This window comes from Mytilus trossulus, chromosome 8, assembly GCF_036588685.1.
Source record: "Mytilus trossulus isolate FHL-02 chromosome 8, PNRI_Mtr1.1.1.hap1, whole genome shotgun sequence".
Lineage (NCBI taxonomy): Eukaryota > Metazoa > Mollusca > Bivalvia > Mytilida > Mytilidae > Mytilus > Mytilus trossulus.
The window spans coordinates 66,812,052-66,828,919 of NC_086380.1; the positions used below are offsets into that span (position 1 = coordinate 66,812,052).

The following is a 16,868-nucleotide window of genomic DNA, read 5'->3' on the forward strand; positions in this document are numbered from 1 at the left end:
ATCTCTGAAACCATTAAAGCATTTAGAGCAAATCTGTCGGGGAGTAAAATTGTTTATTGAGTTAAGATCTATCTGCCCTGACATTTTCAGATCAATCGGACAATCCGTTGTTAGGTTGCTTCTGCCCTTGAATTATTTGTTTTTATAAGGACGTTTTGCCGTTTTTGGTTATTGTCTTGCATATTATTATAGATAGAGATAAACTGCAATAATGTTCATCAAAGTAAGAACTTCAAGTAAGTCAACATGACCAAAATGGTCAATTGATCACTAAAGGAGTTATTGCCCTTTACAGTAGATTTTTAACAGTTTTTCGTAAATTTTTGTAATCTTTTACAAAAATATTCTTCTCTTAAACTACTAAAACAAATTTAACCAAACTTGTTTACAATCATCATTAGGGTATCTAGTTTGAAAATTGATTCCAATGACCCCGCCAGCAAACCAAAATGGCCGACATATCTATAAATAATACATAGGGTAAAATGTTATTTTTGGCTGATATCTCTGAAACCAAAGCATTTAGAGCAAACTGACAAGATGACATTATTTATTATGTCCAAGATATATCTGTCCTGAAATTTTAAGACCATTCAGGTCATCCGTTGGTGGGTTGCTGTCCCTGAATTGGTTATTTTAAGAAAATTTTGCAGCTTTTGGTTATTATCTTGAATATTATTATAGATAAGAGATCAACTGTAAACAGCAGTAACGTACAGCAAAGTAAGACCTAAAAGAGGTCAACATGACCAAAATGGTCAATTGACTCCTTAAGGAGTAATTACCCTTTATAGATAATTTTTAACAATTTTCATAAGTTTTGTTATTTGTTCAAAATATTTTCCACTGTAACTACTGGGCCAAGTTCATTATAGATAGAGATAATTGTAAGCAGCAAGAGTGTTAAGTAAAGTAACATCTTCAAGCTCATCACCATCACCAAAAACACAATATTTTCATGAATACATCTGTGTCCTTTGTTTAATATGCACATATATATACATGAAATATAGAAATTAAGACAACAGTAGTATACTATGGTTAAAATCTCATCAATCGACCAAGACGCTACAAATTAAAGAAACAAACACAAACTGCAACTTGAGCGAAACACTGTGCGCCGACGGGATAATCATCTAACGCAATGCAATGATTACATAACACATCAGACGACTATTTGGGTATCTCAAGATCTTAGAATTTTAAAACATGTCGCTAACTAGTTAGAACACAGACACGTCGTATCGGTCAACTACGTCATGATGTAAACCGTGAAACTTTTGTATGATCGGGGTTTCAGTCGTTCATCTTTCTAGCGAGTGCAACGTCGTATGATATATAATGTGTAAACGCAATACGTTGGAACTGGACAGCTTGAATGGTACTGCTGCGAATAGAAAGTTAACAACTTTGAAAATTGAAATCATCACGTTTCCCATAGACTTTTTCGTTCTCCAAAACTTAACTTGACCGAATTGGAAAGATTGAAATGATAACACGGGAATCAGAACAAATTAAAAACAATACTTTAACCGTAGAAACAACACAGACAATTGAAAAGAACAGAGGACAAAATGTATAGACAATAGCAATGAAAACTTAAGCCAAAATACTTATTTTTTTTTTTAAATACTGGTGAACTAAGGTGCCCCAGAAGTATTATGGTAAGTTCTGTACTTCTAGCGGCACGTATCGGTTTGTTACTAGTTTTCGAAGACCATCGAGGATAAGATAGTTATCCAAGGTACCAGGATTATAATTTAGTACGCCAGACGCGCGTTTCGTCTACACAAGACTCATCAGAGACGCTCATATAATTATTTATAAAGCACGAAGTACGAAGTTGAAGAGCATTGAGGATCCAAAATTCCAAAATGTTGTACCAAATACGGCTAAGGTAATATATGCCTGGAATAAGAAAATACTTAGTTTTTCGAATAATTCAAAATTTGTAAAACAGGAAATTTATAAAAATTACCACATTAAGAAAGCGCGATTATAACATGGACAATTTGAACATTTTATTTAGTGGCAATCTGCCACACATATATTCTATAGCCGTAAACGAGACTGCATACAAACCACCAAAAAATTAAAAGATTATAGAAACGTGATTCTTGTCTATAAAGTCCTGTATGAAAACTGCCACATGCGTTTTAAGGAAGAAGTCGGCCAAAAGCAGCAGCATAGTTGATTTACATAGAAATATCGAATACCCGTTGAAAAAAACCCAATGATATTATTTAAAAACAACGAAGCATCCCGTAATTGTATTATTGTACTATGGTAAATTTGTATATTCTTGTCTTTAATGTTTGCTAATATGCTTGATCTATATGACATTCGGTTCGTCTGTGTAACGTATTTGTATTTTTATTTCAATGATTAAACTTATATCACAATGTTGACTGCTGTGTTTTTGACATTTTTACCTCTTAATGTCTGTTTGTTTTGTTCACGCATCGTTGTCAGTATAATGGAATTGATGCGACTGTCATACAAATGAGAGGTTTAACTAGCGATAAAACGAGGTTCAATCTACCATTTTCTACATGAGAAAATGCCTGTACCAAGTCAGCAATATGACAGTTGTTATCCATTCGTTTGATGTGTTTGAGTTTTTGATTTTGACATTTGATTAGGGATTTTCCGTTTTGAATTTTCCTCGGAGTTCAGTTTTTTTTTATGATTTTACTTTTTTTGAAATGCATACACAGTTTTTTCCTTAAATAAATTCTCTGTTTTCAGTTTGGTCTTATTTTATATATTTTTTTCATATACGTATTTAATATCAGTTTGCTATTTTTATTCTTTCATTATGAACTGTAATATGTATAGATTATCGGGTTTTCTACACATTGATATCGTAAAATATCAGCCGCGAGCCACAATGTGAACCTTTATGGCGAGTGAGCGAAGCGAACGAGCTAAAAAGTTTCACATTGTGTCGAGCGGCTGATATTTTACGATATCTATACGTAGAAAACCCGATTATCTGTTTATCGTTCTATATATTAATGGTATTTTTTCCTCTCCCTAAGACAGTTTTACGCTTGACGAAAGCAAGCTTGATAACGTCTCCTCTCGCATTGTGACGTCGCTGATAACTTCTCCTCTCACGTTGCATGTGACGTCGCTGATAAGCCTGGTCTCGTTTTGAAATCTTGATACGAGAATTACTGAGCGACAGAGCGGGGTGATATAGGCGTAGTGAAGGACGATCAATGAAGAATATCAGTTGGATTTTTCAAAACCAAAATATTTCTAAGAGCTCTGCTTTGGGGATTTTTAAGTTGAGGGTTGATAGAGTGAGTGATATTGAAAAAGCAATATATCATATACCTTTTTATTACATACATATACATCAAGTGCAACTAATTTGGACGTTTTTTCTTAACTATACATAGCGTAATACATTTGATTTGATTAAACATCTTAAACCGTGTCAAATATAAAATACCTGATGACAACATATTTGGTGTTTGTTACAAAGACTGATTTTGATATCACCACAGAGGGCTGATACCACACGATTGCCATTAGGCAGCAACCATTTGATTTTCGGGGGGGGGGCTATGGTTTTTTTTTCTATGAAAAACAATCTATTGGCAGCTGAGGGTGAAACAAACAATTTTTTTTCTCGGAATCAAAAACAAATTATTTTTTTCTCCAAAAACGGGAAACAAACCCCCCACCCCAGAAAATCAAATGGTTGCGGCCTTAATTGTATTACACATGAAATCAAATTTTATTTACAACTAATTATATAATAAAAAAACTAACATGTTGTTCCGGTTACAGTTTACTTAGTAAGTATACAATATTGCTCATGATACATTAACATTTTATAACGTGTTAAAAGTCCACAAACAAAAAGTAAGATATGCAATACAAATCGAAGGAAAACTTTCTATATAACATGTCGGATGAACATGTTACATGGCATATTTTCGTGTCCATTCCGCTGCTGTAGCATAATATTTCATTCGATCTTTTGTATATAACATTGCAGCTTCTTCGTTCAATTGACAATCACTATTTGTAGAATTTAACACCGATGAGATACTCAGTAATACTGAAATTAAAAATGTAATTTTAGATGAATGTTTAAAAAGCATAGTAATTCAGATACATTCATAACCTAACACTGTTACATTAAATTGAAAATTTGGAATAAATAAAAAAGACAACAACCCCGTCAAAGTGAAGATAACAGACGAATACCACCAATGTGTCTTCAACGCAGCGAGAAAATCTTGCACCCTCAGCTGGCGTACTAAGCTTCAGATGGCCCCTTAAGGAGGTAGACCTAGGTTAAGGGAAATAACTCTTAAAATCATCAGTACGTTTGTGTCAACCATTTTCAAAAACATATTCTAAGCTTCTAGGTTACATAGATTATTTTTAATCTGTTTCAGGTAAATGCTTAAAAACATTGATGAACTTGACTTTTACAAACGCTTAACTGATTTAAAGAGTTATCTCCCTGAACCAAGGTCTTCCCCCTTAACTCATAACATAAATGAACCAAAATTAAAAAAAACCATACAAGACTAACAAAGGACATGGTTGTTACAACCAAAATATAGTACTGCAGTTTAATTTTATGTCCAAACTGTCATTTATTCACAAATTTTGAAGACTCAAGAGCAGGAATTAGGTATACAGCCCAAAGAAATGTCGAATGTTAATATGACCATCGAAGAATAGAAAAAGCTCGATTATGTGTAAAGCAACTGGAACATTTTGTTTTCATCTGCGATACTCCATTACTGTCTAAGAGACAGCAAACCAACCTCAAAATTGATTAAAAGACTTCTAAAGACGTCGTTCTTTTTACGAAAGGTCCTGTATGAAGTCTGAAACATACGTATTATAAGGAACAAGTCAACAAGAAGAGTTGGTTATCATAGAAACTTCACCTGTCTGTTGAAAAACAGGTTTTACATAATTATGTTGTTAATATAACAACGGAGAACATAAGGTTGAAGACCTCTTTGATATATTTCCATTAAAAATATAAAAAAATATTTAAACTATAAACGCAATCTTACTTCCTGACACTCTTTGTGTTGGCGACCAATTTGACAAATTTGACAACAGCGTTGTACAGCATGTACAGGGTGATCCTGAATTTCCATTAATATTTAGATGAAATATTTTTGTTGTAAAATTTACCTGAAAGTCATACAAAAAAGATCAAATTAAATTACTATAGGATTCAACGCCTTTTTAAAGGAATTTATTGGTGTATAAACTCGACCAATTTACTCACAAACAAATAAAAGTCCGACTTCGGACTTTTATGATATGGTTGTGAGTGACTTGGTCCACTTTCCAATACTTTCCTTTAAAAAGGCGTGTAATCCTTATCCAATTGGAGAAAGGGAATATATTTTTCCACACTCGTTACCTCTATCACACGTTAATTGTATATGTATGTCATTAAATAGGCCTGGCGCATGAATATATTTGTTGGTTAACGCAAAAATATGTACTCAATGAAATTTGCTATCTAATAAAAAGTAAACCGCAAAACCTCTTATTATCATTCAAACGAATGTTTTTGTGTATCATTTTATTTAACGATTAACTTGCAGTGAAAATAAATTTGGTAACGTCGGTGTTACTATCGCCTTCATCTTGTTACATTGGTTACGAAAAGAAGTTCTCTCAACGTCGTCTATCGAAAAATAACCAAGGTCAAGATTAACTACCGGAAGTTTTCGACCAATCATATCAAAGTATTCTCTAATAAGCAAATCATATAAGAATTATAGCAGTTTTACTTAATAAGCAACGTTCCTCAGTTCATATATTTACCAAATTCGTTTACTTTCCTAGAATTTTTACAATACGTATGTGTATTGAAGCTGAACTACTGGTTTTTCGTTAGACACTGCAGTTGATATATGTCCCTTTTTTGTGACAACAATTTTTATCAATCTATGATATTTTTCTACTTTAAAAAAGTAATGTCAATGTTACTTTGTATACTCGTTGTGTTTGATATTTTCTTACAATTATGATAATTATTATTGGTTTTCATTATACTTTTTGAAATATTGAAGAGAGGGAATCAGATTCATATTTTCCCATTTTGTTGAAAACGTCTAGTAAGAGGGAAAGAAATAGTTATTTATGAAAATAAGGCAGCAGAAGTATACCGATGTCCAATCGTTTAAGAGAAAACAAATACATTTTACAAACTAAAATCTAGGGATACACATCAGCTATAAGAGAAAAACAACGGAACAACAGAAACTATAAACTCTGACAAAAAAAATTTGAAAAGTTTTCGATCTTAATTAGGGAAATTGTCTTTAATCTACTTCATTGTTATCCCAATCACAAATTGTACTTCGGTAAAGTAGCCTTGCGCAATCCATCAAATAGTCCATGCTTTTGAATTAGTATTCGAATAATGTATAGTTTTTATCCATAACCTGACACTTGAGTTTATATTCTGTTATTTATACAAGTCTCTATAATTCAAGGTCTTCAACGCAGCGAAAAAATCCCGCACCCGGCGGTGGTCCTCAGCTAGCACCTATATAAAAGTTTTCCAGTTCAGTGAAAATGGACATCATACTAAACTCCAAAACATATAAATGAAGTAATATAAAATAAACCATACTAGACTAACAAAGGCTCGAGGCTCCTGACTTAGGAAAGGCGCAAACATGCGGTAGGGTTAAACATGTTTTGCAAAATCTCCAACCTCCACTTTACTATTGTCCGGGCTTTTTAGAGAGCAAGTTTAATTCGTCCGGTCTTTTTAACAAATGGTCCGGGTTTTTTCAAAGAAAATTGTGATTTTTTTTATTCTTGACTTGAAAAAATGACTTTTTCTAGTTTATAACTGTAATCAAGTGAAGGAACATATCATATCTTTCCAACAAATCACAAAACCATATTACTACGGTGATCAAAATTAACCTGTTTCAATTTAATTCTTTTCGGAAAACGTTTTACCACAATTTTCTAGTATTAAATTAGAAATTATTTGATCCTTTATAAAAAAAAAAGTCATGAGAACACAGTGCAGGGGACTCATAATCTTTTCAACTTCAATTCATGGTTCTTTTGTTGTCACAACTAATAATATTTTTTGTTGTGAACCCCAGAGTTTATATACGGGACGTTTTATGATATACCGTTGTCCGTCCGTCGTCCGCAAGTCGGAAAATAACTAAAAAACGCTGCAACCAATTTACATGAAACCTGAGAGAATTTTTTATATCTTTTTTTCGGTATCCTCTCGTTGGATTTTCTTAATTTTAGATTGTACGTTTCCGAGTTATTGGATTTTATTAAACAAATTACAGACCCTAAATAGCCTGTGTGGCTCACCTTGGTCTATGTTCCGCAGTGCATATTAATCAAAGGACACTCTTCAACATTGAAAATAAGAATTGAATTCATGACAAAATTATCCGTTTTAGTGATGGTGACTTGCTTTTAATTCTTACTTTCCTGAACATTCTTGCAGTGTACAGTTTATCTATCTATAATGAACATGGTCCAGTAGATTTAAAAAAAACGATTTTTGTAAAAGTTAACAGACGAAGAAGACGGACAGCGACGAACGCCAAGTGATAGGAAAATCTCACTTGGACCCTTTTGGGCCAGATGAGGTAAAAAGAAGTGATTTCACAGTTTTTAGACAATATTTTAAAAGTGCTTTTAGAAGGTTTTTTACGAAACTTTGGTGACTGGTTTACATAGATTAAGGTAACCTTCCTTTAGTTGTTCATAAAGTTTTAATATGACAAACTGACGAATGCATAGGTTTATAAAGTCTAGTCGTAGTACACCATTATCAAACTGATGAATGCATTGGTTTCTTGCCTTAAAATGTGAATAATTTGAACATTTGTTTATTGTTTTGAAACTTAAATACACTAACATTTAACATTTAAAGCTATAGTTAACTTGTTTAATCACTCGATAAAACACGGACGCACTCGAAAAAGCCCGGACTGCTATCGAAGAAACCCGAACAAATAGAAATGAATTGAGTGTTAAAATGTCGTTTTCAATACAATAGCAAGATTTTTTGTAAAATGTCTGTATATCTAAGGATAAAAGATTTCCACGAATGCATTTCCATCGACATTTCCATTGGTATGTGTATAAAATTGGCTTTGTTCTGCTTTTTGAAATTAAAGCTTTGTAAGGATTAATCAATTTTTGTTTAAACAAAAAATAATATCAGATTAATAATATATTTTTAACTAAAATACTATCACACCTTGTATATCTTGTATTTTTAACTCAAGCGTATATAGCACGTCTTGTCAAAGAGAATGTCTCATTCTTTTCGAAAAAATCTGGTCACACTCGAAAAGGCCCAATCAAATTACTCGAAAAACTACGATCCTAGCCGGAAACTATACCTACCGTGACATAACTATTACTTATATTGGGATATGTATAATCTACAAAATAACAATATGAAAATAAAAATTTATACCGTGGGAGGTTTAAAAGGATAATCACGTGGAAACCGTATTAGAACAACAAATACACCTCCAGCGTATGAACTTTTGTCCTGAAAGATAAGAATTGTTCTTAAGATCATTATCAGTAGCATACCCCATCTTGTTACAAATGTATAAATACTTGATTCAACCGGGAATACAAGCTACATGTGTATACATCAATGCGATAACAACCCAACAACAACATCAACAAAAAACCTACATTTTGTTCACGATATTAGGCAGATATTAAACAATTCAAAAACACATGGTTTGTATGCCTGTCCCAAGTCATGAGCATGTAACTCCTTTGTTTCATGTCCGTAACATTTATTATAGTATATTTTGAAATGAATAAATAGACCGTTATCCTTTTTTAAATTGATGTTATTCACATTTCGCATGGAGAGACCCTTTAAGCAGACTATGCAGTATGAGTATTTCTCTTTCATTTTTTTTTTAAAGTCGAACGGTAACTTATACTAAGTTAATTCCACCGCATTTGAATTCTGATTGATAATCATTGGCAATGAGAATTCAGCATTTTATTTTGATTTTATGATAAGACGACAATACTTATAATAATAGAAAATATACACACATTCACCCTAGTGCATCCGTATTAGCACTCAAAGTTAATCAAACGTAGAGAAATAATTCTTCTGAAATATTAATTTAAAAAGTAGACAAGACACGCGGTTTCAAGACACCTCTCTGTTTTTCTTCTGTTTTAGTTGTGAAATAAGGTGACAAAAGTTTTTTTTATGTTCAAATCTCGTAAGTCGAATAGACAGCAAGAGACAAATTTAGACAATTAACAAAAAATGAGGATATGAAGTGGGCCTTTTTAAAAATTGTGGTTCGTTTTAAGGTAAGTAAATAAATATATTCATAAATATTCTGACGTATGTTATTTACACGCTGTGAATAAAGTTGTATTATGACAATTTCATAATGTTCTGATTATAACTGTGCTGTATACTTACAGGTCCTGTTATCTTGCACTCCCAAGTGTACACTGAAAAATACAAATTACAGGTTTGAAATTTATTTTGATATATATTGTATTGGATTTTGAATTTATTTCATAGTTTCGTATAATTAAGTTAACCGTTATGTTATATCCATGTTTCAACTTTCGACTGTGCGGGATGTATAACTTCGAAGCTCCATCCGGTTGGAATAAACATTCTTTTAGCACACTTGCACATTTTTCGAGGTATTTGATGGTGGTCTGCTGTAAAACACAATTTTGTCGATTGAAAAGTTAAATAACAAATACATCGAACTCCAGAGAATATCAAAACGGAAAGTCCGTTATCAAATGGCAAAATCATTAGCACAAACACACCAAACGAATGGTAATCAACTGTCAGAGTTCTGATTAGGTACAGGCATTTAGAAAATTGTGGATTAAACCTTGTTTTAAAGCTAGATAAAACTTTTTTCACAGTCGATATAAATCCATTATATTGACAACTATGAGTAAAAAAATAAATTCATAGACATAATAGTAGACTTGCTACATGTCCCTTCCTAATTATTATTATTTTTTCAATTTTGCCCCTTTAATAATTTTACTGCTATAACTAGGAGATTACAATTATACTGACATCTGCAGGAGGCAAGGGCAATCAGTAGGCTGGCACTTATCAGTAAACATATAAATTAGTAAGAGAGAAATATTAGAAAGGGAATTGTAGCAAGTCTAACATAATAGGTAAAAATGTCAAAAATAGGGGCACAGTAGTCAACGTCGTTTTATAATCTTAACTTCTGTAAAACAAACAATTATGTGAACAAAGAAAAACAAAATGACCTATAGATCAAGCACATAAGCAAAAACGAAAAACAAGAATACAGAAGTCGACCAAAGCACAATAACAAAATGACGGGTATTTAAGTACCGAGCCACACCAAAGGGATATTACAAAAAAAAAGTACTAAACATTAAAGGTTATAATTTAAACGGACAAATTCTCTTTTTCCGATGGCAGTTCAGTCTACTTTGAAGAGGACAGTGACAAATCTTAAAATTATAAGACTACATGTCTTTTTGTTTTAATTGGGTTTTTTTCTTGTCATGTTTAGAAGTTTGCATATCCTTTCAACATACACACGCACACTTCAAGCATATCCAAGTAACGTAGACATCATGTGATTTCGATGACGTGGCAATCTTTAATCTTTAGTATTTTTTTGGAATAAAAATTGCAATTTTCTTCCATCTTTTGCTGCTCTTTAATTTTTCTTCGAACATATTTTTTTCTTAAAAAGTTGACAGTTCAGGTCATTTTCAGATTAAGAAACGTCCCTGTTGTATTGTAAATATCGCTCTTTTTCTCGTCATCGGTCAGTCGGTTTCTATTGGCAAAATAGCCAACCTACGTCTTTTTATTCATCTATTTTACAAATACCCGAAGCAAAAGTACTGTCATACTATGCTGCTATATTGTAATACTTGAAACATATGTCTAGCGGTGCATGTCATTTTACTTGCTTCATTTTATTCGTATATAATTACATTAGATGTATATATCATTATGATACGTTATTCTGATTGGCTAACTGTACACCTCGCGTTATTCCATAGTCAATTGCATTACACAATAAAAATTATCATTCATTATGACACGAGAGGTTCCACAAGAAAGTGCACATGTGAATTAAATAAAAACTTGATAAAATCGTGTTTTCATGATTCTTGCTAAAAAATGTAATTATAAGTATGGAATGCGTCTTTTTGTAACTTCATAGTGTTGTAAAAGCGTAGACAGTGCGTACAATTTTAGAATGAAGCGCTTCATACAAAATGTACTTCGGTCAATTCTTAAACAAATACGTCAATTTATAATAAATGTATAAGTAAAACTGAGTGTGAATGATTTTAGACAATTTGATTTGTTTATTAATTTAATTTGCTGAAATTGATATCGGTATTTGACAAGTGTAACGATGAAATGCACATTATTAAATGTTAGAACATATCGATCCTTTACAAGTCGATATTTAGTTTCAGAATTATCGATGGACCCTTAATTGGACTGCATTGTTGCGTACCTAAGCCACTATAGAACTTTATCCCCGGCTTAGTATATATCTAGGATTTTGATTGGTTAACGCACGTCGTTACAAAACCCATAGCCCCTGGGTGTTGCTAACCCACATTCCCGGACGTTGCTAACCATTATCCCGGGGAACTTCACGCAAGTTTTCCTTAGTTCCATTATTGCTCCTTGTGAAATATTGAATTCTGTACATTATCCATGATTTTTGTATTTAAATATTTAATTTATTAACGATTTTGTCCTGTTATGCCGATCATTTACACTCATTTCATTAAATGCATATGACCTAGCTATGCAAATGACCCACGTTGATGTCACACCATCTATGACGTAACTCTCACAACATTAAGCGCCAAATTTGACTCAATCCAGTTTCTCTGTCTCCGTATTAAAAACGTTTTGTATTTGACTACATGTAGGGTTCTACCAAAGGTAGTACCCTACACCCCGTAAATAAAGGCAACAGTAGTATACCGCTGTTCAAAACTCATAAATCCATGGACAAAAAACTAAATCGGGGTAACAAACTAAAATCGAGGGAAACACATTAAATATAAGAGGAGAACAACGACACAACACTAAAATGTAACACACACAGAAACGAACCAAGCATAAGACAAAATCCCACGAGAATAACAAATATAACATCAAAACCAAATACATGAATTTGGGATAGACAAGGACCGTGACACGTCTTATCGCAATGTGAATTTACACTAAAAAATTAGAGAAAACAAACGACGCAACATTAAAATGCAACACACACAGAAACGAACAATAATATAACAATAGCCATATTCCTGACTTGGTACAGGACATTTTTAAAGGAAAAAATGGTGGGTAAAAAATATGTAAAATTTCCAAATTTCAATAAAACTTTTTTAGATAGCGAAAAAAAACGTTGTTTTCACGTTACAATTTGTACCCAAATTTCCATAAAACTCGCCCGATTCGGACTAAGACCGGGGATAAGTTCGTTATCTACGTTCATATCCGTAGATATGGATATTTTAACACCCTTCAGTACCCTGTACACCCTTCGGCTACGCCTCATGGTATACTGGGGTACTTCAGGGTGTTAAAATATCCATATCTACGGATATGAACGTAGATAACTAATAATACTTCTGTGTTGTTTTCAATTTTTTTCTGAGGTATTATAAACAAGGAAAACAAGGAATGGACGAGGTTCACGACTTGAAACAAGTGATTTAAAGGAACTAAACCCTACAAAATTAGAATTTCCTTAGAAAATTCTCATTCAAACAGATTCTATGGAAATGGTGGTTTTCTTGATGTTCTCACTGTTAAAGAGATTATATAAAAAAATAAAATATATTATATAAATAAAAATCACTACATGTTCATCACGGAGTTCATCTTTATAGTATAATTTCTATTATCTATAGTCCTGCAAGTTTTACATGTATTCATTCCTGTTATCTAATACACGTTGCTATATTGTTTGTCCATGTGCAATTGTTTATATTTGTTTAAAAAAAACCATTTACCAATGGTTCGAGTTAGACATTGAACTTATGTATAAAATCAAATTTAAAGTTGCAACTACTGTTTCACAAATTTCAAAGTGGTAATAGCTTTGTTTATCAAACTACAGTATATTATCATTCGAAGATCAGTTTTCAGTGCAGCCTTTTATAGATATTTATTTGGAGAACGTATATATTTTTCATTTATGTCAGCGAAGTGTTCATATGAGACGGACTCTTTATATGTTTGTTTTATAAATTTTGAATTTGAATTTGAATTTTAAATTAATATTTAGATGCTCAGCTTGCTAACTGATCCCATAATGACATGGTGTTTTTGTCTAAGTTTTGTTAAGAGAGCATTTAAAATTGAAATAATTTTTCATGCAGTTAAACATTATTTTCTGAGAACTTTTTTAAAATTTTGTCTTTACTGGATGATAAAAGACATAAAAGCACTAATGACCTTAGGTTTATAGAGATAGAGAAAAAAAAAAGAAACGGTAATAATACAATGTAAATATTAAAATTCATTTTTGAATATTATAATGAAAGTACTTCAATTAACGGTGTATGTAGAATTGTGGGTAATGTTAGAAAATGATAAAAATTCCAAAACTGCTATCATTATATTTATGGGCCATGACATACAACTGTGCCACCTTAAATCGGACACATTGATCATGTTGATTAGTATTTATTTTCCACGTCGTCTTCATATTGTTCTTAATCGGAATGATATGCAGGTTTAGTCCATTCATTTAAAGTTCCAGATGATACTTGAACACGAGACATAGTATAAATTTATTATTTGAGGATGTTCGGTGCTCTGTTTCAAAATCTAAAAAAATGTTATAAATTGTTAGTATATAAATGGTCAAAGATTACGAAAGGCAGAAAGGTGTGGTATAATTTCCGTGTCTTTATTTTGAGATGAAAATTTGACAGGAAATAATTTTCTCTAGTTTTGTCATACAGTTTACATTTATCTTATGGCTTTGTAAACCATCGTATAATTAAATTATAAAAAAGAAAGTATTGATAAAACCAGGGATTCTGAAGGTCTGAGAGAAAATAAAACAAGATCAGCGAACATCCTTAAACTAAATTTTATACTCACAATCATCGTTTACTAGAGCTGCTGAACAGCAACCTGGTGGAGGATTATTAGTAATATCTAAAAATTCCTGAAAAGTACAACTTTCATTAGATAATTTTACTACTGCAAGTATATCAAGTATTGTTTATTCGTTTGTATTAGTAATGCTGAATTATTAGGCCAAACAACAACGGCATTTGTTATCTATATATTGATAAGAAGATGTGGTGTGATTGTTTATGAGACAACTCTCAACCAGGGATAAGATGAGATAGAAGTGAGAAAAAAAGGTTAAAGATTTATATGTTCTTTTGATTCCATTCATTCTTCCTTTGGTGAAATATTTGTATTGGTTTGCTGTCTGCTTATTGTAATACTTCACTCAATACTTCCGTCTACATAAATTTACCGACTTTTATAAACCAGTGACAAGGAATTACAAAGATATTTTTGTTGTTGTATTTCACCATTAACATATCAATTAAAGTTTTTAAATCGAAAAAATCACTTCCGTAATCCAACTTAGGATGACATTGTGCCAAAGTAATGGGAAAACCATCACACTGATGATCAAAAATTTCTTGGCGTGCCTGTGTCGTCCTAATAATGGCGGGATTCGTGTTGCTCCATCTTTGGTTTATATGTTATGTTTTGTGTACTGTTATTAATTTTAGATAGATGTGCTTGAATGGTCCCTTTGGTATCTTAGGCTTCCCTCTCTCTTGTTATATAGACTTTTCAATGAACAAATCGAAACCGATTGAATTTGTGAAGCATATGAATAATCCTATTTCTCTTTATCATTCTGTTTTGTAAAAATCAGTGTTTTGTATTATATATCATATAGAAGTCTAATAGACATCTTTTCTAGTTATGCAGAAATTTCGACGCTTACCCTGTTCAAACGTCTCAAGGTCATTTCACTATATTTCAAACTTCCTTTCTCAAGTGTATGTCAAACAGTTCTGTAGTGTTCTTTACTCAAAGTCGTGTGACATCAGATCTTTATTCTAGTACAAAGTAATCATTCAACTGTTCAAAGTAAATTAAATTTTAATAACCAATCAGCTTTTAGTGCTATCATGTATTAGGTGAAGAAAAAGTGTATAATGTTATATGGAGACGATGCAGTTCTTTTTAACATAAATTGAAAGTGAATAACAAATCATTTTGAATACTGGAAATGTTGGTGTGATAAAAACATGACAAAGGTTTTAAAGTTGTGCCTTTTAGAACACCTTCTGTGCTTTGTACTAAAAAGTAAAATCACAAAAATACTGAACTCCGAGGAAACTTCAAAACGGAAAGTCCCTAATCAAATGGCAAAATCAAATGATAATATACATCAAACGAATTGACAACATCTGTCATACTTCTGACTTGGTACAGGCATTTTCAAATGCAGAAAATGGTGGAATGATTATAGTTATCAAAAGTACCAGGATTATATTTTTTTACGCCAGACGCGCGTTTCGTCTACATAAGACTCATCAGTGACGCTCAGATCAAAATGGTTAAAAAGCCAAATAAATACAAAGTTGAAGAGCATTGAGAATCCAAAATTCCAAAAAGTTGTGCCAAATATGGCTAAGGTAATCTACTCCTGGGGTAAGAAAATCCTTAGTTTTTTCGAAAAATTCAAAGTTTTGTAAACAGAAAATTTATAAAAATGACCATATAATTGATATTCATGTCAACACCGAAGTGCTGACTACTGGGCTGGTGATACCCTCGGGGACGAAACGTCCACCAGCAGTGGCATCGACCCAGTGGTGTAAATAGTTATCAAAAGTACCAGGATTATAATTTTTTACGCCAGACGCGCGTTGAACCTGGTTTTATAGCGCTTAACCTCTCACTTGTATTTTTTTTAATGGAAAATGTGTTGAAAAAGTATCAAATTATACATATTTAGGTTAACCGAACATTTGAGTTATGAGGATATGGCAAAAGCAGTTGCCAAATGTGCCAGTAGGGCATTAGGGTTATTGATAGCAAAATGTAAAGCTCATGGTGGTTTTCAATATGATGTATTTACAAAACTGTTCAATTTAGTTGTATGGTCAGATATTGACTATGGTGCCTCTATTTGGGGTACTAAGGAATTTTCATGTATAAATGCTGTTAAACATAAGGCTATGAGATTTTTTATGTGAGTGGATAGATATGCCCCTAATTTAGCACTTTATGGAGATATGGGATGGAAACCATGTATTGTTAAAAACTGGTCTTCCATATTTAGGACATGGTCACGATTTAATAAGATGTCTTATTGTTGACTTAATAAGAAATGTTTTCTTTGGAGTAATACTATCGGTTTTAATAAAGTAAAAAATTGGAACTGTAGAGTGAATACAAAGTTTAAAAAACTTGATCTTAATCAGTATGTAATATGGAATGTATTTTGATTAAAAAAGAAAGGAAGGCAAACATATTTCGTTAAAGAATCAATTCATGACAGATTGACTCCATATTGATATCTTGTGAACGGAAAAAAAATGTTATGTTTTCATCTTTTCTCTAAAATATTTCGGAAAAGAAAGAAGTTCAATTTTCCAATACTTCAAATGTGGATGGGCAATGATTTCTTTTTACCAGATTTGATTAATTCCGTTTTCAAACATGCAAAACTTATAGCTGATTACTTAGCAAAATATATAATTTTATTCAGATATTATACCGTAACAAATCAACAAAGAAAATAAGGAAGTGAAGATAAAACTTCCTG

General features: G+C 32.1%; 1 protein-coding gene across 1 annotated transcript in view; it reads right to left on the reverse strand.

Annotated features, from left to right (window-relative positions):
* Positions 1-3,935: 3,935 nt before the first annotated feature.
* The window catches only part of LOC134727887 (ubiquitin-conjugating enzyme E2-17 kDa-like), a 32,630-nt gene continuing 19,697 nt past the window's right edge, over positions 3,936-16,868 (reverse strand). The window contains exons 7-10 of the mRNA XM_063592283.1: positions 9,470-9,501; positions 8,477-8,554; positions 5,055-5,178; positions 3,936-4,075 (exon numbers count right to left, since the gene is read on the reverse strand). Coding sequence (XP_063448353.1) covers positions 3,936-4,075; positions 5,055-5,178; positions 8,477-8,554; positions 9,470-9,501 — 374 coding nt within the window. The remainder of the gene's footprint in view (positions 4,076-5,054; positions 5,179-8,476; positions 8,555-9,469; positions 9,502-16,868) is intronic.